General features: G+C 41.2%; 1 protein-coding gene across 4 annotated transcripts in view; it reads left to right on the forward strand.

Annotated features, from left to right (window-relative positions):
- LOC134540257 (myb-related protein B) overlaps nucleotides 1-25,812 on the forward strand; it is a 101,625-nt gene that overhangs the window by 6,895 nt on the left and 68,918 nt on the right. The window contains exon 1 of one of the 4 annotated variants that reach the window (XM_063382893.1): nucleotides 14,140-14,231. The exons of 2 other annotated variants lie outside the window; for them this stretch is intronic. In XM_063382893.1, the coding sequence (XP_063238963.1) occupies nucleotides 14,182-14,231 (50 nt within the window). In that variant the 5' untranslated portion in view covers nucleotides 14,140-14,181. Of the gene's footprint in view, nucleotides 1-14,139; nucleotides 14,232-25,812 lie in introns of those variants that run through there. One more of the 4 variants, XM_063382889.1, reaches the window with a different exon arrangement.

Genomic DNA, 25,812 nt, shown 5'->3' on the forward strand with positions numbered 1-25,812 from the left:
ATTATTACATGCTAGTACTGAAATATATAGGTTCATAACTTAATAATATTGTCTAAATGCCCTTAAAATAATTTTTCATAGTTAAATTAGTTTAAAACAATGTCTAATTATATTTAACATTCAATTTAAAAAAAGTAGTAATGTAATACATTACACTAGCCAGCACTTAGGTTTTAATGTTATGTGGGGGTTTAAATATAGTCTGAAACTTTATTAGGGTTTGGCAATTTAATTTAGTGCGCATGTTTGTATATTCTTGTACGTATGCATGCATGTGTATGTATCCCATCAAACTTATGAAATAATAGTGGCTGTAGTACCCATCCCTGACATTTGGACAACCCCATATTTGACCACCCTCCACGTTTGAGCGTCCCCTCCACGTTTGAGCGCCCCCTCCACGTTTGAGCGTCCCCTCCACGTTTGTGCGCCCCCCTCCACGTTTGAGCGCGCCCCCTCCACGTTTTAGCGCCCCTTTTCACGTTTTAGCGCCCCTTTTCACATTTGTGCGCCCCCCTCCACGTTTGAGCGTCCCCCTCCACGTTTGAGCGTCCCCCTCCACGTTTGAGCGCGCCCCCTCCACGTTTGAGCGCCCCCCTTTCACGTTTGTGCGCCCCCCCTCCACCATTGAGCGCGCCCCCTCCACGTTTGAGCGTCCCCCTCCACGTTTGAGCGCGCCCCCTCCACGTTTGAGCGTCCCTCTCCACGTTTGAGCGCGCCCCCTCCACGTTTGAGCGCCCCCTCCACGTTTGAGCGTCCCCTCCACGTTTGTGCGCCCCCCTCCACGTTTGAGCGCGCCCCCTCCACGTTTTAGCGCCCATTTTCACGTTTTAGCGCCCCTTTTCACATTTGTGCGCCCCCCTCCACGTTTGAGCGTCCCCCTCCACGTTTGAGCGTCCCCCTCCACGTTTGAGCGCGCCCCCTCCACGTTTGAGCGTCCCTCTCCACGTTTGAGCGCGCCCCCTCCACGTTTGAGCGCCCCCTTTTCACGTTTGTGCGCCCCCCCTCCACCATTGAGCGCGCCCCCTCCACGTTTGAGCGCCCCCTACGTTTGGCCATTCACACGTTTGGTCACCCCCACGTGCACACACACGCAGGAGTCGCGGAGCGGCGCAGACACCATAATCCCGCCCTTCTTTTTTATTTTATGACGTGTGCTCGTGCGGCGGTTGTCGTGTTTACTGGGGGATCTCTATACCCCGTGGAGCCGGCGCGACTCCAGTGCAGTTCTTCACTACTTCTCCTCTGAAGTAGTGCCGACCGTCACTTGGCTCACCAACACTTGACAACAACACTGGCAGAAGGACACCACCTAGTCTGTGGTCGCTTATTCTGGGAACTGTCAAATTTGAGACCAGTTACATGTTAGTTCAATCTAATGTTATCACTGGGTTACCCTTTAAAATTTTTCGCCACCTGAACCTGGAACAAGTTTTTTTCTAATATCTAGTCTATCCGGGCCACACACGCGGTGGGCAGGGCTTCAGGAGAAACAACGCGGTTTGAAAACTGCTCTCAAGATATGCGAGTGTTGCCTGTTTACGGAAAAGCATATTTAATAATGCGCTGAGAGCGGGTGGGGCAGATCTTGTTTCGTTTTTATACTGTGTGTGTGTGTTTTTTTTTTAATGGAAAAGAAAAGGGGATAAAAAAAACCCACGCCACTAATTATTGCATTGCGCGCTTTTCTTCATTTCTCCGCCGCATAAAGTTATGGTAACCGCCCAATGCACGCGAGATGTGGGAGCCTCGCGCTCGGAGGAGACGCTAGAAGCTTTGAATATATATTCTGTATAGAAGTCGCGAGTGGATAGGATTTACTCTACGTTTTTCAGGAGCGCATGATGAGCAGCTTGGGAATTATCACCGCTGCAGGGCGCTGCCGTAACGCCCTGTATCGTCTTAGTTGTTATTTACACGTTAGAGCGCAGCGCTGTCGCCTGCTGTCATTCCGAGCACACACCCCCCCCCCCCCCATCAATCATTCACTGCAGCTCAACGTCGTTCAACGGGAGGGGGAAGGGGTGTTTGAAGAGTTCGACACTTGTCCGCTAGGGACCACCACAAGTCGATGCCCTGGAGATGGTGGCGATTGCGGCGGTGAATTAACCAACTACCTCAAAACCGTATTAGAAATTTTAACCTGGGCTGGCGACTTCTATACAGTATATATATTCAAAGCTAGAAGCTAGAAGCACCGGGCTTCACTCGCACAGCCTCTGAGACCTGAGACCCCAGAAGCAGGGACTCCACTGGCGCGACGCACGGCCACACGGCGAGCCTGCCAGAAATAAACACGCGCGCTCCTGCGTGGTTGAACCCTGGGGGGGGGGGGGGGGGAGCCTAAAGGTGGGTTTACGATTGAAAATTAAGAATTAAGACTTAAGACTTAGTCGTGTACTTACCATATGACTCTATGTAAACTAGTGGAATGGTTTATGATTGTCGTGTGTGAATTTTGACGGGTCGTGTGCTAACCATATGATGACTTAAGACCTAACAGAAATGGTTATATTTTTTTATTTTTCGTTAAGACTGCGACCGATCACAACAAACTGGAACCTTTCAACCGGAAGTTTATGTATTATCATTGGACCGAGCGAGGCAGTATTTTGGGTTAGAATTCGTATATTTGTCATTTGTAATCATCATCCATTTTTTCGAAAAATAGATATCCCATTTGTCAATAACCTATTTCAAACCTGCTTCTCCGTTTCGAACAATGGCCGACTATGTGTTTTGTGCTGTGATTGGTTAGAATTAACGACTTCTATGTCAATCATAAACTGGAAAATGTAGTTTTGACTGAATCGTGTGCTCGATGTTAAGTTATAATTCTTAAGGAAATCAATCGTAAACCCAGCTTAAGATGCACATAAAGTTCTGCCATTCCCGATTACACCCGAACAATTCACCTTTCGGCCAACCTCGGGTTTATTTACATTAATTCATATTTCTCTGTTTATTTTAATGTAGCTATACTAACCTAACTAACCGTCCATATAGTGTTTTAAAGTGTTTTAATGTAGCTAACCTAACCGACCACTTATAATATTTGAATTCATTTTTCCTGCGCAAAAATAAAACAAATCCCGAAGTTGGCCGAAGGTGAATTGTTCGGGTGTAATCTCGGGAACGGCAGAACTTTATGCACATCTTATGTCTACCCTGTGTGTGTGTGTGGGGGGGGGGGAGGCTAGGATTCACCTACCTCCAGTCGCCGCTTCTTCGCCGTCCCAATAAAAAAAAAACATGTTGTGACAGTTGATACTTTTCCACTAATTTAGTGTCTTTCAAGTCTTGCAATTTCAAACACAGGATGGCCATAAAATAATGCCCCAATTTCAACGGTATGTTATAACAGTATAATTTAGACTATTTACAACAAATCATACATCAAATTGAAGGTGAACTAACCTAGTGTTTTTTTTTTTTACAATTGTTAAATATGTGCACCTTGAGGTGTACGGCACACATCCAACCTAAAAGTCCAATTCGTCCCACACTATAGCCTCTTCAATTCTGTGTGTCTCGACTTTGGCAAGTCATTAGGTAGCGGCGGAACGTAAGACACGATCTTTTATGAAGCCCCAAAGGAAAAAAAAAATTGGTATGGCGTTATGTCAGGTGAACTTCGAGGCCAGCGGAAAAAAAAAAAAAAAAAAAAGAGTTCTGTCCTCTCGACCATTATGACCAATCCAACGGTCAAGGACTTCGACAACTAAACTTGACGAAACCCAGGTTTAACTGAAATTACAGGTTCACTCTTAGAAAATTGCAGAACACAAAACGCTTTACGCTCAGGAGTCACCATTATTATGCGTAGTTGGCGCTGCAAGCGAGAAAACAACAACCAAAAGCAGTAGCTACTGGCTCATGCGCTTATCTAAAACTGAGTTATCTCTTTTAAATTCTGACCTTGAACCGAAACTATACATCGCTTACAGTTGATACTATTAAAATGCATAACTTAGATACCACTTGCATTAAAGCTTCACTGCTAAAACTTTTTAGTCGACAGGGCATAGTACTTAGCTTCATTTACTTACTGAAGTACACACTTGCGAAATCGGCGTGATTATCTTGACAGTTGTAGTCTCCCGCGAGAAATAATAAGTACAGACCTGCAAAATTCGCGGATTCATTCGGTGATAGGCTAGAATTCAAACACATATACCTCTTAGATAATTTTGCTATTGGCTTACTGTTCATCTGGACGAATCTCAACCAGTTATAAACTCTCAACCAAAGAAGGATCGAATCACAGACAAACCAGCTGAGACGACTTACAAGTCGGCAGCCAATGCACTTGCGTTATTTGCCCGAGTGTACATGGGTATGTGCAGTCTATCCTGAAGGCCATCGAAACCGCGAATTTCGCAGGTCTCTAATAATAAGTTATTTCCTCGCGGCGCTTATAGACTAGAGCCTGTTAGAAAATATGTGGTTACAACAAGGGATATAAGGTCTAGGAGATATGATTTGTAACTTGATATGCCAAAACATTGTGGTAAATCGTTCCGAATTAGAATTATTGAAAAACCCAAGATAGCATGGTCTAATACCCCTAAGATTTGCTGGCCCGACTTAAACAACCTTTAATTTCTGTTACGACAGGGTGTCTGAAAATACCCGGTGAACAATTATCGGGTATTTTTCATGACCTTTAAATAAAATTGTCTTCTTAAGATTTTTTTTCTATGTGAGTGATTTTTTTCTGTATAAGAAACAAAACCTAATACGAAGTAGATGTATCATTCTCAGGAACGTGAAGGTTTTTTTTATGTTGAAAAGCTAAAACGTTTCTGGGAATAGTGCCCAGATTTAAGTGGATAGTTTTTCAACTATTAATATTTAATTTGCGACTGTAAAGTGAAGCTTCAAAAAAGTCCAAACTAGCAAAAAAAAAAACTGCCGGAAATGCAGTTTCTTAAATATAATTTTTGTGAGTGTTGTTTTTATGTAATAGACCAAACCTAACATACCTTTCATTTTCACAACAGGGGAAAAAAAAACAACTAATGCGGATTATTATGATTCTGACTCGGGTTCAGTGAATAGTAGGTATCTCTACCATGGCCGAGGATAACGTTCAACTCGAGTCTTTGGAAATCCTCACCGCCTCAACTCCGCCCGAGTGAACGTCCGGAAACGTAACCCCGAGTAATTTACACGTGTTCGTGAATACGGATATGGTTAAAGTTAAGTAAATGAGGCGAGGAGTAAAAAAAACGTGAAGAAATACAATACTTAGGGCCATGTATTTTTTTCGTGAAAATATTTTAGAGACTAGCTGGAAAAAAACTGTAGCATCGTCTTTGTTCGATTGGTCGAATTTCTTTCAAGAACACATCTCGTGTCAGCTCACCAATCACAATATTAAGCCCTTAAATAATAGTAATGACTAGGGACCGGAAAAATTCGCGGGTTCAATGACCTGCAGGATGATCTCCATAGTTCTACGTACACTCGGTCAAATGTCACCCACTCATTGGCTTCTGTCTTGTGAGACGTCCCAACGTAGCAGCCTGTGATTTGATAAAGCTTTGCTCGGGCGTTTCTCATTGGCCCAGAGTCATCCAGGTGAGTTGTGAGCCAATAGCAGAGGCAGCACTGAGGTATAACTATTTGTATTTTAGCCTATCGCGAAATTAATTCTTAAACTTTTCCGGTCTCTAGTAATGACAAAAAAAAAGTGTAAATGGCGTGTGAGATTAGAGCCTTCACCCCTGTTTCCGACCCGCCAATTCCGGAGCTCTGGTTGCGGACCGACTAGAGAACTATTCTCGTTGTGATCCGCGGACGAGCCCAGCTGTTGTCCCCAGCTGTGTCCACACGTCGTCGGGCAGGCGCCGGGGAAACAAGGGGCGTCGTTGTGCCAACACCGACGTCCTTGCCGCGTGCCCCCTCCCCCCCTTTTTCAAAAAAATCACAGTCCATTGTTGGTGTTATTTAGGCGATTTATTATTATAGCGGCTCAGGCGTGAATAATTTTCTTTTTTATCGGTGTTATGAGTTCCCCCAAGAATTCTAGACTTGATTATGTGAAAAGGCATTGCGTAGTTTCAAAAAGGTTTACTAGTAGTTTTCTGTTTCGGATGGTTGGTTAGGTTAAGTTTAGCCACATTTAAAATCGTGCGGAACATATGTTGGTGTAGGTTAGCTATATCAAGAATCCTAAACGCCGGTTTTCGCGGAACAGTCGAACATTTAGCACAAAAATACAATTTTCGGGAATTTTTCCTCTTCTGACCCAACACAGCCATGACCACCAACTACATGCACGATCACCAACTACATCCACGACCACCACCCACATCCACTACCACCAACCACAGCCACAATAACCAACTACCACGATCACCGACCACAGTCACGACCACCGCCGTCCATCCCGCCCTGAAGTCTTGACTCTCGGCGACCGAGAGTATCGCTGCCGGCTTCCTTGAGCATGGGGGCAGTCGCTCATTCACAAGAGCTGGCGGTAGGTCGGCTCGGCGATCCGGGCAAATGTTTGCTCGTCGTCCACAGAGTGTTGACCTCCCTCCCTCGCTCTCTCATCTGCCCCCAAGTGCTAATTCCTTCTTCGGACGTTCGTTCTTCTCTCCCTTCTGCTAGAGAAAAAAAAAATGTTTGCCGCTGTTAGAACTTGCAAATTGACGTCACCGAAATCTCGTGTTTCGCCCGTGGCCGAAAAGAGCGTGAGGAAAAAACCCATTGAAGATGAAGTAGGCTTGTGTTTTTTCTTCTGATCTTGACTCTTCTAGGGTGTCGTAGCGTCACGAGAAAACCTGTAACTGTCAGGGAACTTTGAATTTCTCGAACAAATGTCAGGGAATAGCTATCGAAATATATGTTACCTACGTCAGGAAAATGTTAAATGACATGGACAGTATACGTTGTGCTCATCCTGTATTTAGTCAATGCTGGAGTGCCAAGTATTTTTGAGCAAATCTGTTTTTTTTTTTGACACACATTTAATTTTTTTTTTTGTGAATGGCTTCCGGGAGTTTGTTTGTTTGTGAAAGTTATTTCATGACATTGAATAATCCGTAAGTACGTTTCGACAATGGCAATTTAAATTTGTTGTTTTCTATGGAAATATTGCCTTTTTTTTTTGAGTGAAAAATTATAAAATACCTAGGGAAGTAAACGATGCCAGTAATTATTTTTTGTCGATTTCTGCTAAACACTTTATTTTTAATATTTACATAGTGTACACTGATATGGAATTCTAAATGTTCTGAGCCCCTAAATGAATGTTTTGGTGCATGACCGTTCCAGATAAAATCCCTAATTTCACACTCAGCATTATAATTTTAATGGTTTTCTTCTAAAATATTAAGCCAATTATTAAAAAAATTCTCTTTTAATTTTCCAAAAATCTTACGATTTTGCGAACCTTATTTAAGGTGTAAGTTTGGTGGATTTTATCATAACGTTTGTTACTAGGGGTTTTGCACAGTACTATGAAAATTTCCTTTGAAATATGTTTAATGCTTGAAATAATTTTTCAATTTTATTACCATAATTTTGACGTTGGTTCAATTTAGAATATTTGCAAAGCTCATCACAGAATATATCTTTTGAGAATTGTACTCTTGAATATTTACTATTTTTTAATTGTAAAAAAAAATTGGTAGAAATTCTTGTCCATTTAATGGATTTTATGTAAATATATAATTCTGTTTCTCTTTGGTTTTTAAGTTTTTTTGTTGTAAATTCTAACATTTTAGTATCTGTGTTATTTGTTAAGACTGCGATAGAACTAAGTGTGAATATCATTGTATGGTCGTCCAAATACTGAAATCATCAACTTTTTTTTCCCGCCAAGAGCGTAGCGAAAACGTGACACTCGAGGTGTGGCTAGGAGATTGGCAACGCGCTACTCTTGCAAGCATCGCGGGCTGTCTACCCTCCAGGCGCAAGGGACTATTCTTTATTACAGCTGACTGGGAAACTGGGAGGAATTAAATTGTACATGTGACCTTGTAATATTTTTATTTGTAATCACGAATGTAAAAATTATAATGTGTTAAACAGTGTAGTTTGTACTTGCTTTTTTTTTGTTTGTAAGGGTATGTATGTTCTAAACTCAAAGAAGCTTACGTTAACTATATACAAATAAAAGTAGTTTTTTTTATGTTAGAAAAAAAAAACATGTGGGCCAAACTCTACTAATTGTCTAGGGATCCATGACACTTACTGCAAAACTTAGATTTTCTTTTGGAATTACGGTTGTAGTTCATCAGTTCGTGGTTTGGTCATTTTCAACGCCTAAACCTCGCGGAAGCTTTTTTCTTACACATGTCGTGTCATTCATGGCTTCTGTACCTGCGTGTGTGCTCGTTAAAGAAATGGACGTGAACGTATGAAGGGTTGAGGGCAGACGTAAAAAAAATATATAAATAGTTTGTACTTTTTTTTCCGTCTAGGGTTCTCTTCCACGAAAAAAAAAAAAAAAAAGGTTGAGTTTTTATAGTCGAACCACACACTTCAATAAAAAAATCCAATTTTACGTTGCCGTAAAAAAGAAAAAGAAATTCCGGCTGGCATTTAAAAGGAAATCACAATTATATGTGATCCCCCCAACCTTTTTCCGGTTCAGAAATTCGTACTGAAGCACTGCGCATCGTATAGAAGCCAAAGTCTTGTGGTGTGGTGTGACTACTAAATGTTAAGTTCAGATGGGATTCACTATGGTTACACTGATTTGGTACACAAACAAGTGGGTTTCCAGCTGGTTTTGAATTAAACTAAAAAATTTATTTGATATGTGTTATTTTTTCTCTCTAACGCGCAGTTGTAAGATCAGCTGAAAGCACTTTTGTGTGAGTAGCATCTCAGTCATCCCTGTCCACAGCTACCCAGAATTTAACCTAAATAAATTTTGCCTTACTCATATTCCAACTGACAAATCATCATGTTCGGACTAGAAGTTGCTTTTGTAGCATCTTACTGACTAAAGGAAAGACTTAGGAGTTCCTTAACTGATCCTGGAGATGTGAATGGGAAAATATAAATAACTACTAATGTTTCCGGAAAATTTTACTTATTTTTCAATTACCAACAGAGACTTAAATAATTTAAGATAGGTAGATATGCGTTGTACAAAAATTATGTTGTGCATATTGGCACGTACTATTTAAACATTTTCTTTGTTCCTACCAGTAGTTAGAGGGTAGCATATCTCCTTCCCAACTCTTAAATGTAAAGTGAGCTGTTTGATAGTGAAAAAAAAAATGTGTGTTATAAAAAATGGAAAAAAAAAATTGTGTGTCTTGCTGTAAGTATAATCCATGGAAAGATTTTTCCAAAAAAATACTTGCTCCCTGGGTTATCATCGCAATTTAACCCAATGCAGCGACAGTTCAGAAATTTTCATTGTTAAAAAAAAAAAGGCGTGTAAAAATTACTAGTTGGGAATATTTAATTCCGGGAGGTTGGCGCAGGTAGCCCTTTCCCGGGGAGAATATACAACCATGCGAGGTGATCATGTTGTTTTGTGAAACAGGGGGGGAAGGGGGGGGGGTATAAATCTTCGTTCTGCACGGCTGCGCGATCTGGATCGAGGTCTATCCTATGATCAGGGGGTTGGGGGTTGGGGTCCTCGTCTTGACCTCCGCGGATCCGCGTCGGCAGCCCCTGAGGGAGGCTTGCAGCGCCTTCCCCTAGCACGCACGCACGCACGCACGCACGCACGCCCGCCCGCCCCGACAAAGACCAGCAGAGACGAGCCATGGCCCCTATGCCTTGCGTGTGTCCCTTATCCGGTGCGGAAGGAAGTGGGTAGGGGCTACACCTGGCTCTCTGCCTGCCCAACATTACCGCAGGGGTGTCCGGGCCGCCAGGTGTGGCCTAGCCAGGGGCCCCCTTGTGACGTCACCGCCTTGCCCCCCCCCCCCCCCCTTTTCATACGTCGAATCGGCATTCACCGGACCAACTTAGTACTGCGTTTTTAAGATGGAACGCTAATTTCAACAACCACAACAAACATTTTTAAGTGTTGCTACCCCACAAATTTAATTAAAAGGTATAGTTTTATGACAGCGGAAAGTTTTTTTTATCGGTCGTAGAAATAATGTTCAGTTAAACATTATTCAAGCGCTTAAATACATGATTGGAAATTTGAAAAAAAAAAAAAAATGTTCAGCTCCATCTTCAAAGACATAACCAGCTTTGGAAAGCACTTCAGACCATTAGTTTTCGTGATTAATCGCAACCGAATTTATTTGGTGGAATACTGACTCAACCTGCATTGCGTTTTAGCTCGTAGCATCAACTGTAAGGAAACAGCGACTGTTTAAAAGTGAAGATGTACGTGGATGTCGATATTTTTTTTTTTTTTTTGAGAATTTCCTAAATATATCAATCAATACTTTTCTTTGAGTTATTAATAAAAATTAAAGCAGCCCGCCAATAGAAATGCACCTCACGTTTCTTCGACACTGCTGCTACCTGTTGTAATGGATTGGAAAATGTATATGAACTAAAGTTCAATCAGGCTAAGATCTTGCAGCCCTGGTGAGTGTCGGCGCAGTGTTTAGAAGAATGATCTTCAGATCATTCTTGGGCTAAGATCATTGGATCGCGGTTCGAAGGGCGAAATGGTGCAACTATCTACTAGTCCGAACTGCTGTTGTCTCGAGAGAAAGGATCGTGCGAGTTCCACGAGTGATCAGTCCGTACACGCTTGAACTTGCACTGACTTGCGTAGCTTTCTCGCCCATCGCAAACACTTCCAAATTACTCCCGCGAACTCAGACTAGAGGTGTCGTAACGCAGCAATGTTCACACTCGCATCTACATTCGGGTTCTCACTGCCGGGTGTCATCCAGGTACATACACAATAACTAGAGACCGGAAAAATTCGCGAATTCATTTCGCGATGGGCTAAAATACAAATAGTTATACCTCAGTGCTGCCTCTGCTATTGGCTCACAACTCACCCTGGATGACTCTGGGCCAACGAGAAATACCAAACCAAAGCTTTATCGAATCACAGGCTGCTACGCTGGGACGTCTCACAAGACAACAGCCAATGAGTGGGTGACATTTGACCGAGTGTATGTAGAACTGTGGAGTTCATCCTGCAGGTCATTGAACCCGCGAATTTTTCTCGGGTCCCTAACATTAACGTATGGAAACAACGTATTGCTGTCTTATTAAATACAAAAAGCATGTACACTTGTTATGTTGAATCATATAATAGCGTGATAACATAACATGTTATAGTTAAAATTCTATATTGGCTCTACTGTTAAGGACCGTGCGTAGGATTTTAAAATACTTCTTTTCTGGGGGGGGGGGGGAAGAGAGAGAGAGATAATATAAACTTTGAATACTAATATTCTAGCCACTTGTGATAAACTGTGTTTTTAGGTTAAAGGTTGGTGTAAAATTATTGTAAATATTACCTGTAATATAAATTATGATGACTTGAATTTCTATTTTGCTTTAATAGTGTTGTAGATACTTTTTTTTTTTCAATGAAGACATACCTACTGTTTACTTGATACTAGCTGCAACTTGATGCTGTGGTTCTCCAGAGATCCTTAGGAGTATAGCGTAGCTGAGATTGTTTTCATTTCAAAAAATATTCAGGGGTGTTTAATGTCAGTACGTTACGGCCAAGGCAAAGACAAATACAGTTTTCCACCCTAATTGGTTTTCCATTCCAAGTGCATATTTTAAGTATTTTTGTACTTTATATTTTTTCTAAATTCGGGTACATTTGCGTATTCTCTCGGGTGCTGGGTACAGACAACAGTAATTTGGTGTGGGTACAGACAACAGTAATTTGGTGTGGCGTGTACCGGAATTGGGGTACGTCTGGCGACACGGTGACGTAACAAACTCTCGTTTCGACACGTGGGGGAAAGACTGGTCGGGACCCGTCTGCGCTGCGGCAAGACGGCGAACTGGCCGTCCTGATCCTCGGGTTTTAAGGGGGTGCCTCCCATTTCAGGTCAAGATTTTATATTTACAGTGATTACAGATAAACTGTAGACTTTTCCAATTGTTTAACTTTCACGAAATGAAAAAAAAAATATATATACAGCGCATACGTTTTGCATAATTAGCTGCCAGAGTTACATTTTTAACCTTTTTGGGTTGTACAAATAAGGAGAATTTAATTTAATGCAGAACTGAAACTTTTTTGGTTTAACTGCAATGCCACTGGCTACTTCAAGAAATTGTTCGAATTTCTTTCAGAAAATATTAATTAATTTTACCTGGCATTTCAAAATTCAATAATTTGTTACGGTTTTTTACAGCCAAGAAACAAGAAATGAGTTTTTGTGATAGAAATGCAAACCATATCATGAAGCGGCCAGTGGCATTGCAGTTAAACATAAAAAGTTTCAGTTCTGCAATAAATTAAGTTCTCCTTATTTGTACAACCCAAAAACGTTAAAAATGTAACTTTTGCAGCTAATTATTCAAAAAGTATGCGCTGTATATATTTTTTAATTTCGTGAAAGTTAAACGATTGGAAAAGTCTAAAAGTTGACCAGTGATTAATATAAATATAAAATCATGACCTGAAATGGGAGGTAACCCCTTAACTGGCCATCAGCCATGGCCGATGTCTTCCCTCCTGTCCCTTTGCCTGTGGTGTCTGGTGTTAGTCCTGCACACGCCAACTGTGCTGTTACAGCCCTCGGGTGCTTTCAAGAATCTATGCCGTGCGTTTTCATGTCTGAAAATAATTATTCTGAAAACACGCCCTTTTCAACTCATAAAAATTCAGTTCAAAAACGAAATACTCATCTTCACGTAGGGTATCATATTGATCACATTTTAGTTTTTGTAAGACACTTTTGCAAAATAGAACTTTTGGAAAATAGAAAGTAACATTTTATTTTAGGGGAGGCAAATTTTTTGAGTCCTGTACTAGGGGTATGTTGTATTAATCTCTAGCAAGTCGCAATTAAAAAAATAAGAGTAAACTATGCCATCTCCTGCCAAACATTTTTTATTTGGGGGGGGGGGGGGAGGCAGTACAATACTACTTCGTAGTATTAGCATGTTTTAGTAGGCTGCCACAAAATGAGAATTTTTTTTTGCTTAATTTATTTTCGCTGTTCATTTTCTTTGTTAATTTTGGTTTCCTCACATTGGATTTTGAATCCTTTGTTACAGAAAAATTCTCGTGGATTTTTATTTACACTTTAGCGGTGTGCATTTTAAAGACGCTTGAAGTAAAAGTGTGATTTTGGGTAACAACTTAACAATTTTCGCCAATATTACTTATTTAATACGAACCTGTATTTAAGTAAAGAATATCATATCAGGTTGGTTTCGACTCTCATTCTATACGAGATAAAACACAAAGGCTATGTTCGTAAGAAAAAAAAATATATTCATTTTTATAAAATTTAGTCCAAATGTATAAACAAGTAATTTTACCTTTTGATTCATAACGCCTTTTTTTTTTTGTAATGTTAAAGTTAATATTGGGTAGAATTAGAAAAAAATCTTGTGTTGTCTTCGCTAGTACTCCACTATTAATCGCAAAAAAAAAAATTCTCGTAGCGTTGAATAACTGAGATAAAACTTGGGTAGTTACGAATAAGGTCTTCCCCCCCCCCCCCCCTCCCTCGTAAATGCCCATCAGATGCGAAGACGAACTGTGGTGGTGCATTGTTAGGTAATCAGGAAACTTGTAATCATTCTTCGACCACCATCATTGTAACTTAAAAAAAACAGCCTTGACCTACACCTATTCCGACTGACAACCTGATAACAGCAGGTAGCGTCAAACAACAGCGTAACGGTAGCGAGTGGGGCGCTCGATGGCACACAGTATATACCTCTGTGAAGAAGTTTCGCTTCTAACGCGCCTGGTGTTCAGATACGACTGTCTCGTGCGACAGCTGTTGTCAAAAAAAAAGGGGGGGGAGGAGGTTTGGAAATGCGGCGTACACCCCTGGGCTGGCAGGGCCGTCTGTCTCCCCCCACTCCCCTCCTCATTTTGTATTGTGTTGTTCCCTAGCCCTACTTCTTCCTGTGATGACGTTCCCCCCCTGCTTCTTCCCCTCCCGGTTATCCCCTCCCCTGTTCTCACGCCTGAGAAGGTAGGTGCGTGCGAGGGGTGGGGGAGGGGGTAGTTCGCGGATGCCATGTGGCGTAGCGTAGTGTGCGTAGTGCAGTGCTAGGGGTCGATCCGACCCGGCCATGTCATGTGTGGGAACCTCTTTGGCCGTGGATTACAATATGGACGCCGCGTGAGTAGCTGTCTAGCCTGCTGTGACCTGCCTGCTCTCTTCTACCCCCCCCCCCCCCCCTCATTACTGCCTTCCACCATTCTTACAGTCATCTCCTCAGCTGTTGCGCGCGGTCCATTTTTGTTTGGTTTTCTCGTTAATTCATATTACACCTGGCTTATTGCTGAAATTACAACATAGTATCTCCGTTGTTCTGTAGACTTTCGCGCCTTTTTACGTCAAACACATTACAATAAGTGAATATCTGCTGAAGATATTTGTGGCATGACAGCAAATTCAAGGGAGGTAACGTGTTAAATTATTTTTTGGCAAAAGCCCTTAGATAAAAGTAGTGACAGGAAAACGGAAGAAAAATATTCTCCGTCTCACTCGCCGCTGGTTATTTAATTTTCTTGTCATTGCTATTAATTGAGGAATTTTTCCTGTGAATTTATGCCGGCGGATATTTTTAATTTGGTGTTAGTTCACAGATTTTCTCGCCAGATATTTTTCTAAACGTTTATTTTCAAGATGTAAAATGCAATAAAATGCAATTGTTGTGATGGATCTACTTCAGCAAAAGCCCCCAAACAATGGAAATGACAATAAAATCAAACAACCAAAATGACATTTTGACACCGAAACTTAACTAAAATTTTGCATAGTTAATTTCTGTGATCCTGTCTAACGTATTTTTTTAATGATTTTTTTTAATCATTAGATTTTGTTTGATACAATCCAATTTCAGACTTCCGCTTTCATTGTTGGGCTAACTTGAGTGGCCTAAATTTTCTTTCGTATCATCTGTCGTGGGACAAATTACTGTGTTTTTATTTATATTGTTAATGTCGGAAATAATATAAATATATAGTGCGTTGTATATTTTATAACATATCAGAATATGACTATTTCCCCCCCCCCCCCTCTTTTTTCCCCTCTAATATGTTAGTAGTTTGTAGTAGGCCTATGTCGCAGGCTAAGTTTAAGTGAAATTTTCTTCAGTTTTATGAAGTCATATCTTTCATAATTGTTAACCCTAGTGTTCAGATTATATGAATTAAATTAAGCCCTTCAATCCACGGTAGTAACCAAATCTAGAATCGGCGTTTTCATTAAAAAATAAAATGTCTTACCTTGATGATGACGTTATTTAATCTAAATGTAAACGCAATACTGGGAAATTATTTACCTTTGTATTGTAAATACATTGATTATTGAACATGATTTTTATTATTGAAATTTTGTAAAAAAAAATGTTGGTAATGAGTATATTTTTTCTCCGTATTTATCCTATTTCACTCAATTTTCCTTATTGTAGTTTGCTTAACCTCTCACTTTTCGCTCCGATTTCCCTATCATTTTATGCCTTCTCTTATCTTTTCACATTCGCTCCCAATAATTTCTCCTTTTCATGAATTTTCTTAAGTTAGACTAGACTCTCTTCTGCCTATTCCTATCGTACCATTCATAATCATTAATGGAAAGAAAAAAAGCATTGTCAAGTTCCCGTGTCTCTCTTCTGTTTTCTTATTGATCTTCACTCTCTAGTGCCTAATACAGTATTAAATTTTAATTATAAACTGACTAAATAAATGCGGTGATAAAGTTTGACATAGTAAACGTCACTAGATCACTAGCGCAGACATTTTTGTTTGAAACTTACAAGATGTTTTCTTGGATGTTTGTTGGATTAGCCAATCAGAATCGTGCCCGCACAAATTGAATCTGCAGTGTTTCCACATAACGAAACTTCAAAATGGCGAATTACGGGTGTGTGGTTCCAAATTTAAATCATGTTAGTATGAAAGGTGTCAGTGGCAGAAATTATATTAATGATAAAAAACGATTTTGTAGCGCAAAATATATTTTATGCTAGTTAAAATTGCATATTTTAATTCTGAAATTCAATAAAAATTACTACCATGTGTATTTTACATTGTGAATTTTAATGATTTAGTATACCTCGAAGATAATACTGAATTTAATCAACCTAATATTACAGGCGTTGAAATTTATAGGCTGTTAAGTATGGCAAAATAAATTTCTTAGTTTTACATCTATTGAATTTTGTATAGAGAGCCAAGTGCAAACAAACTGTATGAATTCTGTTAATCACTGCAATAAAATATGGAAACACAAAGGTTTAACCTACCATTTAATTCACCGACGTTTCGGTCGACATTGCAGTCGCCATCATCAGGGAGCCTGATGATGGCGACTGCAATGTCGACCGAAACGTCGGTGAATTATTCGCCAAGGACGCGGCTACAACCCAGAAGCCAAGCTACTTCAGACAATGGCCGTGAAAGCCTGCGCACATTATTAACCTACCACAGTTACACCGCTTGGAATACTTTATATATAAAAAAAGTGTTAAACCTATTCAGAAAGAAAACGAACTTTAAGAGTTTTAAGTATTGAGGAAGGTTGCAGACAAAGTGCCGACTGAGCGTAAACGAAAAAAAAGCCTTTCTGAATGGATGCAAGTGTTGAAAAATGTAAACACGCTATGAATGAGGCGCTGTAAAGGGCTTGTTATCTGTTGCGTGATGTGTTTGTTTCCGATCTGGTCTCGCGAGATAAGTCTCCACGCATCCTCATGGTGCGGTCAGTGGTTGGTCCTTTCTGCGATGACAAAACGGACACTTCTCTTCGTTAATTTTTGGTGGTCTACAGCGGTGCGCCAATGGCGATAGGGTATTTATCTTTGAAAGATTTGTGCAATGGGAGTGCATGACTTGATGTAAGCTTTTGGACATACGCCATTGCTAAGCACATGTATGTCTGTAGAAGAAAACTACAAAAAAAACACAAATTACAAAAACACAAATTAAGCAAAAAATTGCTGTTGTCAGGATATAAACACCACACAATACTCCACAACAGGAATATGGTCAACAAACAAAGAAAAATGGACTAACAGAACGAAAAAAAAAAAACACAAATGATTTTTGTGCTGTCATAATTTGTGTTTTTTTTTGTTCTGTTAGTCCATTTTTCTTTGTTTTTCTTTGTTTGTTGACCATATTCCTGTTGTGGAGTATTGTGTGGTGTTTATATCCTGACAACAGCAATTTTTTTGCTTAATTTGAGTTTTTGTCATTTGTGTTTTTTTTTTTGTAGTTTTCTTCTACAGACATACATGTGCTTAGCAATGGCGTATGTCCAAAAGCTTACATCAGGCCATAGGGTCTTTTCATTTCGTATTCGTGGCCTTTTTTCCCCCATTATCATATCATCGATCAAATTATCGTACGTAGATTAACACCCATGCCTTATCCGGGTCTCGAACCCAGAACCCCTCGCACCGTAAGCCAGTGTGCATCCGACTACGATACGGAGGTCGGCTAAACGGAGACGGATCTTCCGGAACAGTTCACAATCCGTCAGCCGCTTCCACGGAAACGTAACAAATTTCAACCAACGAGATTTAAAAAAAAAAAATTAGACCAGGATTTACATATGTCAAAAAAAATATAAACCACAAAGTAGTGATATAACACTATATCGTTGTTGCCACGACAATATCTCATATGTGTACAAAAGCAAATTTTATACTGGATACAAAAAACTGATTTGTAACTATAAAATATAATGTATTAAATAATTTATGTTAAAAAGAGCATTACCTTGTTCATAGACAACCAAAATTTAATGAGAATTAATTATAATTTATAGAAATCAGCACAGGGATTAAGAAATATAAATGTTCTTGTGCTTGAAACATATTTTCACGTGTTTTTAAAAACGTAAACAAACATGGCTACCGCCGTGGTCAAATACTCTGCTTCTATTGGTCGCACGGGGTAACCGATCCGATACGTACGGGTGCGGTGTCTGCATGCGCACCCTTGTAGAGATATAACTGTTTACGTGATCCGTCTCCGTTAGGTGTCATTGTCGAACGGGCATAAGAGAGTCAGTCGCTGATCGCCCGAACGAATCCCCGAGTGCGATATGTGGTCCAACGAGAATTCGCGTTTGTCCGAACACTTTCAAAAATTGTTTACAGTGGCAGAGTCCACTAATAAATCTAATTAAGGCTTTTGAAATTAAAAAAAAGTCAACATAAAATTAATTACTGGTATTTTTTCCTGTTGTAAAAAACTGGAGTAAATTGGTGCTCAAAAACTAACTGGAAAAAAATGAGAGGAAAAATATTATAATTTAGATTCGGAATAATTGAATACAAAAGTTTTTGTTTATATAGTGGATATTTCAGCAGACACTTGCAAGTTTGTGATCAACAATTTGTCATATTGTAATTTAATCTTGAGTTCAGTAGTGTCCTGCTAATCTTGAACTCGCTCTTTCGAAAGTCCGATGATCCGCACAGGTCGGGTCTCGTCTAGCCCGGATTACCGCGACTCTACTGTAATACGATTGTGTGGAAAAAAAAATATTTTTTTTTTAACTGTTGCCTCCCGGTTTACTTGGTGTAACCTTAGCAGATGACACGGGGTCTTGTCGGTTGAAGGTGATAAGAGGGAATGTTAATACGTGGATGTGTGTCTGTCGCCCATGGCCCACCACAAGAGCGGGGCTGGGTGGACCCCTGGGTCCAAGGTCCTGGCCCAGCCCTGTTTATTTATAAATTTTTAACTGGACGGCGTCATGTAAAAAAAAGGTTCAACCCACAAACATTTCCAACTGAGTAAATTGAGCTCAAAGTTGAACACACAATAACCGGTATTGTGGCAGTGCGTTGAATTTTTTGGTCGCAAGATGGCATAGTAGCAAGGAATGTCGGTTAAAATTTTTTTTAGCTCAATTAAAAGTGTCATTTTACCTACACAATTATTTCAATAACTTTTTTTTTCCTTTTGTTGGTTAACTCATTTGTGCATAACACCATCCAACTATCATAATTTTATTACAAACTAGAAAAAAAACATTTATTATTTTATAAACAAAGCTTAGTTTGGACTTATAAAATAGTAACCATAATAATTATACCCTGTATTTTCAGGTTAAATAACTTTCTAAAAAGGAGTGTAGGTAAGAAATAACCACGCAATTGTAATGTAGCGCGTGACTAAAAATTTTAGGAAAAAAAAGGGGGGGGGGGGACCCGTCTCCAATCCTGGGTCCAGGGCCCGTGATAGAATGTGGTGGCCCATGCTGTCGCCCCGGGGCTCTGTGCTTTTAAAGCGGGGGGGGGGGGGGGATTTTGTATGCACCCCCCTCCTCCTGTCCACGTCGAAGGTGAGAAACCCTCCGCCCGCATGCGGCTGCCGGATGCGGATCGCATCCGGGCGATTGTGGGGTGCGGCGGGATCCCTGGCGAAGGGATTGGGACGGATCGAGTTAAAGGGTTAGTTTCATTTTCATGTGCATTACTTTGCACGCGTTGTATATGTCGCAAATATTTTCAACGTATTGTTACGACGCGGCCAGCGACGGTGCAGGCCGTACGTCCCTAGCCATTGTTCGGAGACGGAAAGAAACCTCAATTTCGTGTGAGCGAAAAACCTCCCCCCAGCACTGTCGCAGTAAACACATAACATTTACGCTCGGAACGCTCTAGCAATTCAAACGATTACGCTAGCCTCTTGAAAAAAAAATGTCACCGAAGCTTAAGAAACATGCAACAACTTTTGTTAAAGTGATTATTACGTCGGACTTCTGATTTTTATGCGAATATTCGTTATGATGTCCTTGACGGAGTAAAAGGCCTTGTTTCATGAATTAATCGATTCATATTGTACTTTTAATATTAACACTTGGAAAATATTATTTTTGGCAAATTTATGGAGAGTGCATTAAAAGCTGCGTAAGTAGGGGTTACGACGGCGTACTGGGACAGTGTAAACATTGATTACGCAATGATGGCGGCCCCCAGCAGTCGTTGTGTGCTGGAGGCCGCCATCTTGTTGATGTCCGCAACTTTAGTTACACCTTTCGCTCCCAGACCACGCCGTCGTTGATGTTGACAACCAGTCATCGTTTGCTGGCGGCCGCCATCATTGCGTAAGCAATGTTTATCACTGTCTCAGTGCGCCGTCGTACCCCCTTACTTGCGTAAATGGGAAATCATTTCTATGGACTGCTGTAAGTGTCTGTGGTCATGACTTACCTGCGCGTTTTCGGGGTTACTCACAAGGTCTGCAGTGTTGTCTCCGGTGTTGCTATTTAGGCATACTAGATTCTATCGCTGTGCAAGAATTCCGTTTTGGACAAATGTGTCACAGGTTGAAACCTTTTCTTTTCTCTCCTGGGCCTGTTGCCCTGGGAGACCAGCATGTTGTCTCGTCTCCCCGCCAGGCCGCTACCGGCAGGTGTTGTGGTTCGGAGGCCTGGCAGCTGACGCATGGCATTGACCCCCTACCCTTGCCCCCTCCCCTGCGCGGTCAGCTGTCTGCCGCCTCCCACGGCTGCCAACTTTCGCCCGCCTCGGCGCCAAGCTCCGTCCGCTGAGTCGCATCACCTCACGGCACACTGGCCGAGGAGTGTGCACGTGAACAGAGCTTTAATTTCCCGGTTGAACATAATGCCTTTCTTTTTTTTGAGGTGATAACGTCTTATGAATCGATGAACGCCGGCTGCACGCACGAAAAATTGTCACGTTCCGCCTGAGCCGAGCGTGCAAGAACCGGCCAACCACCGTGCGAGAAATTCTTCTGTAATATCAAACAGGTTAAGGCGGGCTTTTTAAACTAATTGTTCGTGATTATATTTAAACAAATTATTTGAATTAAATTTGCAAAATCTGTTAATAATATTTGAAAATTAAAAATCATGCAATTTTTCATCAATGTGTTATTTGTGTAACACATCTAACCTAAACTTACTTAGGGGGAGGGATTTTTTTTTCCTAACCTAACTAAAACTAAGTGTATTTTGGAGGAGTCCGGGTTAGGGAGGGATCTAAGTGCGTCTCAGGCCGAAGCCTATACGCCTAGTCATGCTGGGATTAGCCATGCAGGGAGAGGGTCGCATGCATCATGTGCTACGAAGGGATTGGCCAGTCATGGCAGCGATTGGCGCCATGACTAACTCCCCTCACTCTTAAATCTAGACTATAACTAGAGATAGGTTGGGCCCAGGTAAAACCTGCATAGACACAGGGAAAACCCTGGGCACATTCATGCGGGATGCAATTTGGTATGCATTACGTGTAGGAATTTACAGGAGACAGAGGATGGTCTGGATGAAGTGTCAAGTCAGAGTAGAAAAGAATCTACCATGCGGGGGTTGGGCACTTGGACTCGTGGTCCGCTTTGCTTTTTATTCAGGACTGGATTTAGTGACCAGGGACGCAAGCGCCCCTGGTGGTGAGTTGTTGCACTGACCACTCACTCCGCCGCCAGTCAGCACCTAAAAAACTAAGAAACTAAGACAGAAAAAAAAGATAAATTACTTACAAACTTGGCATTTCGTTACGAAATATTAGGGGGAGGGAAGGTGGAAGAAAAATCCGAAGATGCACGAACGCGAATTGTTCGGGGGGGCGTCTTGACTCTGGTTCAGTGAATAAGAGGATTACCACGGCTGGATGGCTGATGCACATACCGTCCCACCTGGTAGTCTAGGGAGGGGAACAGGGGAAGAACATGACATTTCCGAAAGCTTCCCTCTGTCGGCCGCGTGATCACTCGAGGCACACCTTCACGTACACGAGGTGTGTAGCGCCTCAGGAGGAAACCACGTGACTTGACGACCAGAGAGGTGCTCTTCTGCGAAAGAAGAGAATTTGAGAATGCATTGAGGTCGGATGGGTAGTACCCGTTTCCGTATTTAGATTTTAAAAAACTTGGTTGTCTGTAAAGTCGGTTTACGGACGACAGTTTAACGTGACAACGTCATAACAAAACATTGATGAAATGATTGCATACTTTTATGAATAAAATTGAATCATTTTTATTGAATTATCACTATTTTGTATGGATACAAAGAAGGAGTGAAATGAAATCTACAATTTAATTGATACATTTACTTTTTTTGCACTCATTAATTCGAATATGTTTATTACTTTAACGAACAGATTATTTTAACTATAACTTTTACACATATTTGCTATTTAACTTCTTCCAATCTGTGTTATTCTGTTAAGGATAGGACGATGATAGGAAAAGTAGGAAAGGAATGGGAGTGTTTCAAGGTTAATGTGCCTCGAAAAAGTCAAATCGATGGTTGTTCCAATCGAGTGGAAGAGAGATAGATGCGGCGCAAGCGTACAATGAGCGTAACGGGACACAGCGTAACGGGATAATGTGCGTTACAGGGCACTTTTTCGTGCGTGCAGCCGGGGTTCATCGATTGATTAGGCGTTGTCACGTCAAAAACTGTAATTTTAGGAGAGTTAAAGAGGCTTAAAGTCCTTGTTTCCAGGTTAAAAATTTTTTGAAATGAAACGCCCGGTGCAGATTCTTGAAAGCACTCAACGGACCTTTATCTTAATTCCTCCGCCATGCAATGTCGGGGCCGCGACAGTAGGCCGAAAATCACTAGGCCGAAAGGCACTAGGCCGAGGGAACTAGGCCGACAGACACTAGGCCGACAGGCACTAGGCCGAAATTTCGGCCAAATGACTTTCGGCCTAGTGACTGCTACCCGTAATGTTAGTGTTACCGTTCGGATCTCACGACGAGAAAGCCGCGCGCCCCTTAGAGGCGACACCGCGCTAAAATCACCCCGCGTCTCTGATGCACCTCTGACTAGGCTCCTGCCCTTTGCCCGCACCACGTGACGGAAGCGCAAGGCCGAGTCGGGGCGAAGTCTGCAGCGGCCGTCGTACCCCGCGCAATTCCTCGACTGCGTAACACGTCCCGTGGTCGATAAAGGGTCGCCCGGTTTTCGGCTCCGTTGCCTGAGGTTTCTTGACTTTTTGCGTCTCTGCCGCGTCCAAAATAAACAGCTCGTTTCGGTCGCAATTGAAGTTGCCTTCATTACGGTAGGCCTATAACAGTCTCTTGTGTTCCTGTTGACATTTCTGTAGCTATCATCAGGGTAACAGTCTTCTATTGACGGTGACTGCAGCATAGCGTCCGAAGTAAAGAGCTCGTTTCGGTCGCAATTCAAGTTGCCTTCATTACGGTAGGCCTATAACAGTCTCTTGTGTTCCTGTTGACCTTTCTGTAGCTATAATCAGGGTAAACAGTCTTCTATTGACGGTGACTGCAGCATAGCGTCCGAAGTAAAGAGCTCGTTTCGGTCGCAATTCAAGTTGCCTTCATTACGGTTGGCCTAACAGTCTCTTGTGTTCCTGTTGACATTTCTGTAGCTATCATCAGGGTAACAGTCTTTGATTGATGGTGACTGCAGCATAGACCGAAACGTTGGTGAACTCCCTACTAACAACCTACAAGCCATGAAACTTCATGACCTGGTTGGTTAGTCGATTGGACGTGTGGTGCACAGCGTTTTCCGCCGATTTTAACGTCCATTTTAACGGGTTTTTTTCCACACACTAATAGTTATAATTCATAAATGGTTGTCATATTTGTGTTTGTGTGTGTGTGCAATTTAACATAGGGAAATAATTACGTGTTAAGGTCAGGAAATCCAAATTATGGTTTTGGTAAAAAAAAAACTCGTAATTTTTTTTCAAAAATCTATAATCATGTCAGACATATTAACGCTTCCCGCAAACAGGGAAATTCTGGGAAATTTAGGTAAATTGACAATATCATAGTTACGAAAGACTATATGAGTAATTTTTTATATTATATAGTATATCTTCATGTTTCGGAACTGCTGTGTGTTTTAGTCAGAAATTCGTGTGTTATTAATAATTCGCATCTGATGTTTACTAACATGAATCACACGTAAGGGATAGAAGCAACTGTGCTTTAATTTTAAGCACAGTAAAATATATTTAGTCTTTCGGATGATCACAAAAAAAAATATGTTATCAGTATTCTGTCATAACACAAATTCAATATTGACTAAATAAATTTTATATATATTCAAATCTGCATATCATACATGCTTGTTGAAATATGCTTTGATAATGTGCATTGTGATTTGTGTACATGTTATCTTGCCAGCTGGACCGATGAGATGGGAAAATCTTAGGTGAGACAGAGAAACCAGGAAATTTTTTTTAGGAAAATCGGTTGTAGTAAGAGTAATGGCGGTATTAGACTATGGAGGGTATGTCTGTTCTGAAGTTGAAATCAACTGGCTAACAGTTGTCTAGCAAAGTAAACAGTAACACAATTATAATTTACACAGTTAAACTATGTAAAGGCTAATAACGCTAGAAGTTTGTTTAAGCGTGAAAGGATATCGCCAAGAATTCTCTTGAAAATTAAATAATGTAGTGATTGTTGTCAAACTGACGTGATAACCCTTCCAAGGAATTAGCGTTGAATTTCATTATAACCAAAACAATGGGTTTTGTTATCCAGATAGGAAACAGTGGTAGGAGGGTCGTTCTCATTTTGATGTAAAGTATTACCATGACAAATATTCCACACGCGAACTTCTTGCCTATTGAACTCAATGGTGTGTGGCAACCCTGGATCATATTCGGTCTTTCGTGGTGGCGACCCTGTCAGGGCCCCCGCGGATGCAGTTGGCCCGGGCACGTACAGACTATGTATGAAAGAAGCACAACCTCCGTGTACAGTCTCAGACAAGAGGTGTGCTTCGAAGTTTTTTTTTGGCAACGTTTTCCCTCGCTGGTGTTAAGGGGTCTCGCCTGGTCAGCGGCGTATCTGTGTTAGCGCGACGCTCGCTGGTGCTTCTAGCGCGGTGTCTCCTCTGGACTGGCGCGCAGTCTTCTCGTCGTGCACAGGACAACTGTGAGATCTGAGCGGTGACCGTAACATTATATTGCTGAGAAATGAAGATAAAGGTGTAATGCAAGTCCCTTGAGTGCTTTCAAGAATCTGTATCAGGCTTTTCAGGTCCAAAAATTATTCAGAAAAAACTCGTTTTAGCCATTTTCACGCTTCAAAAAAAAAAGGGGGGGGGGGTTGTCTGTAAAGTCGGTTTACGAACGATAATTTTACGTGATAACGTCATAATAAAACATTGATGAAAAATTGCATACTTTTTAATTTTCAAATATTACTTAAAGTTTTTTGAAATTTAATTTAAAATAATTTGTTTATATATAATCACGAACAATTAGTTGAAAAGCCCGCCTTAACCTGTTTGATATTATGGAAGATTTTCTCGCACGGTGGTTGGCCGGTTCCTTGCACGCTCGGCTCATGCGGAACGTGACAATTTTTTCGTGCGTGCAGCCGGGCGTTCATCGATTTATAAGACGTTTATCACGTCAAAAAAAAATTACGTACTTATCCACCCATTGCGTATTCTTAAATAGTTTTCGTAAGCAGACCCCACTCGGATATCTCAAGTAGTTTTCGGTTGTGTGGTTTCTACTGAAGATCTGCACACCGTGTGTGTGCCCGGATTAGCGGGTCATTTGGGGGCATATTAATCTGTGAAGCGGGGCGATAATGCACCGACGATTGTTGTTTGGATATACACACAATCTCAACACATTTTACCGGATACAATAATGTATTTTTCACCATAAATCAACACTAGAAACCGCCATCTTGTTTACATTCCACTACCCACAAAGCAAAGTACCGCTGACGATTGGCCAACATGATTCACGAGAAGAAGCGTCTGTCTTCAGTAA

Source organism: Bacillus rossius, chromosome 16 (genome assembly GCF_032445375.1).
Source record: "Bacillus rossius redtenbacheri isolate Brsri chromosome 16, Brsri_v3, whole genome shotgun sequence".
Taxonomy (NCBI): domain Eukaryota; kingdom Metazoa; phylum Arthropoda; class Insecta; order Phasmatodea; family Bacillidae; genus Bacillus; species Bacillus rossius.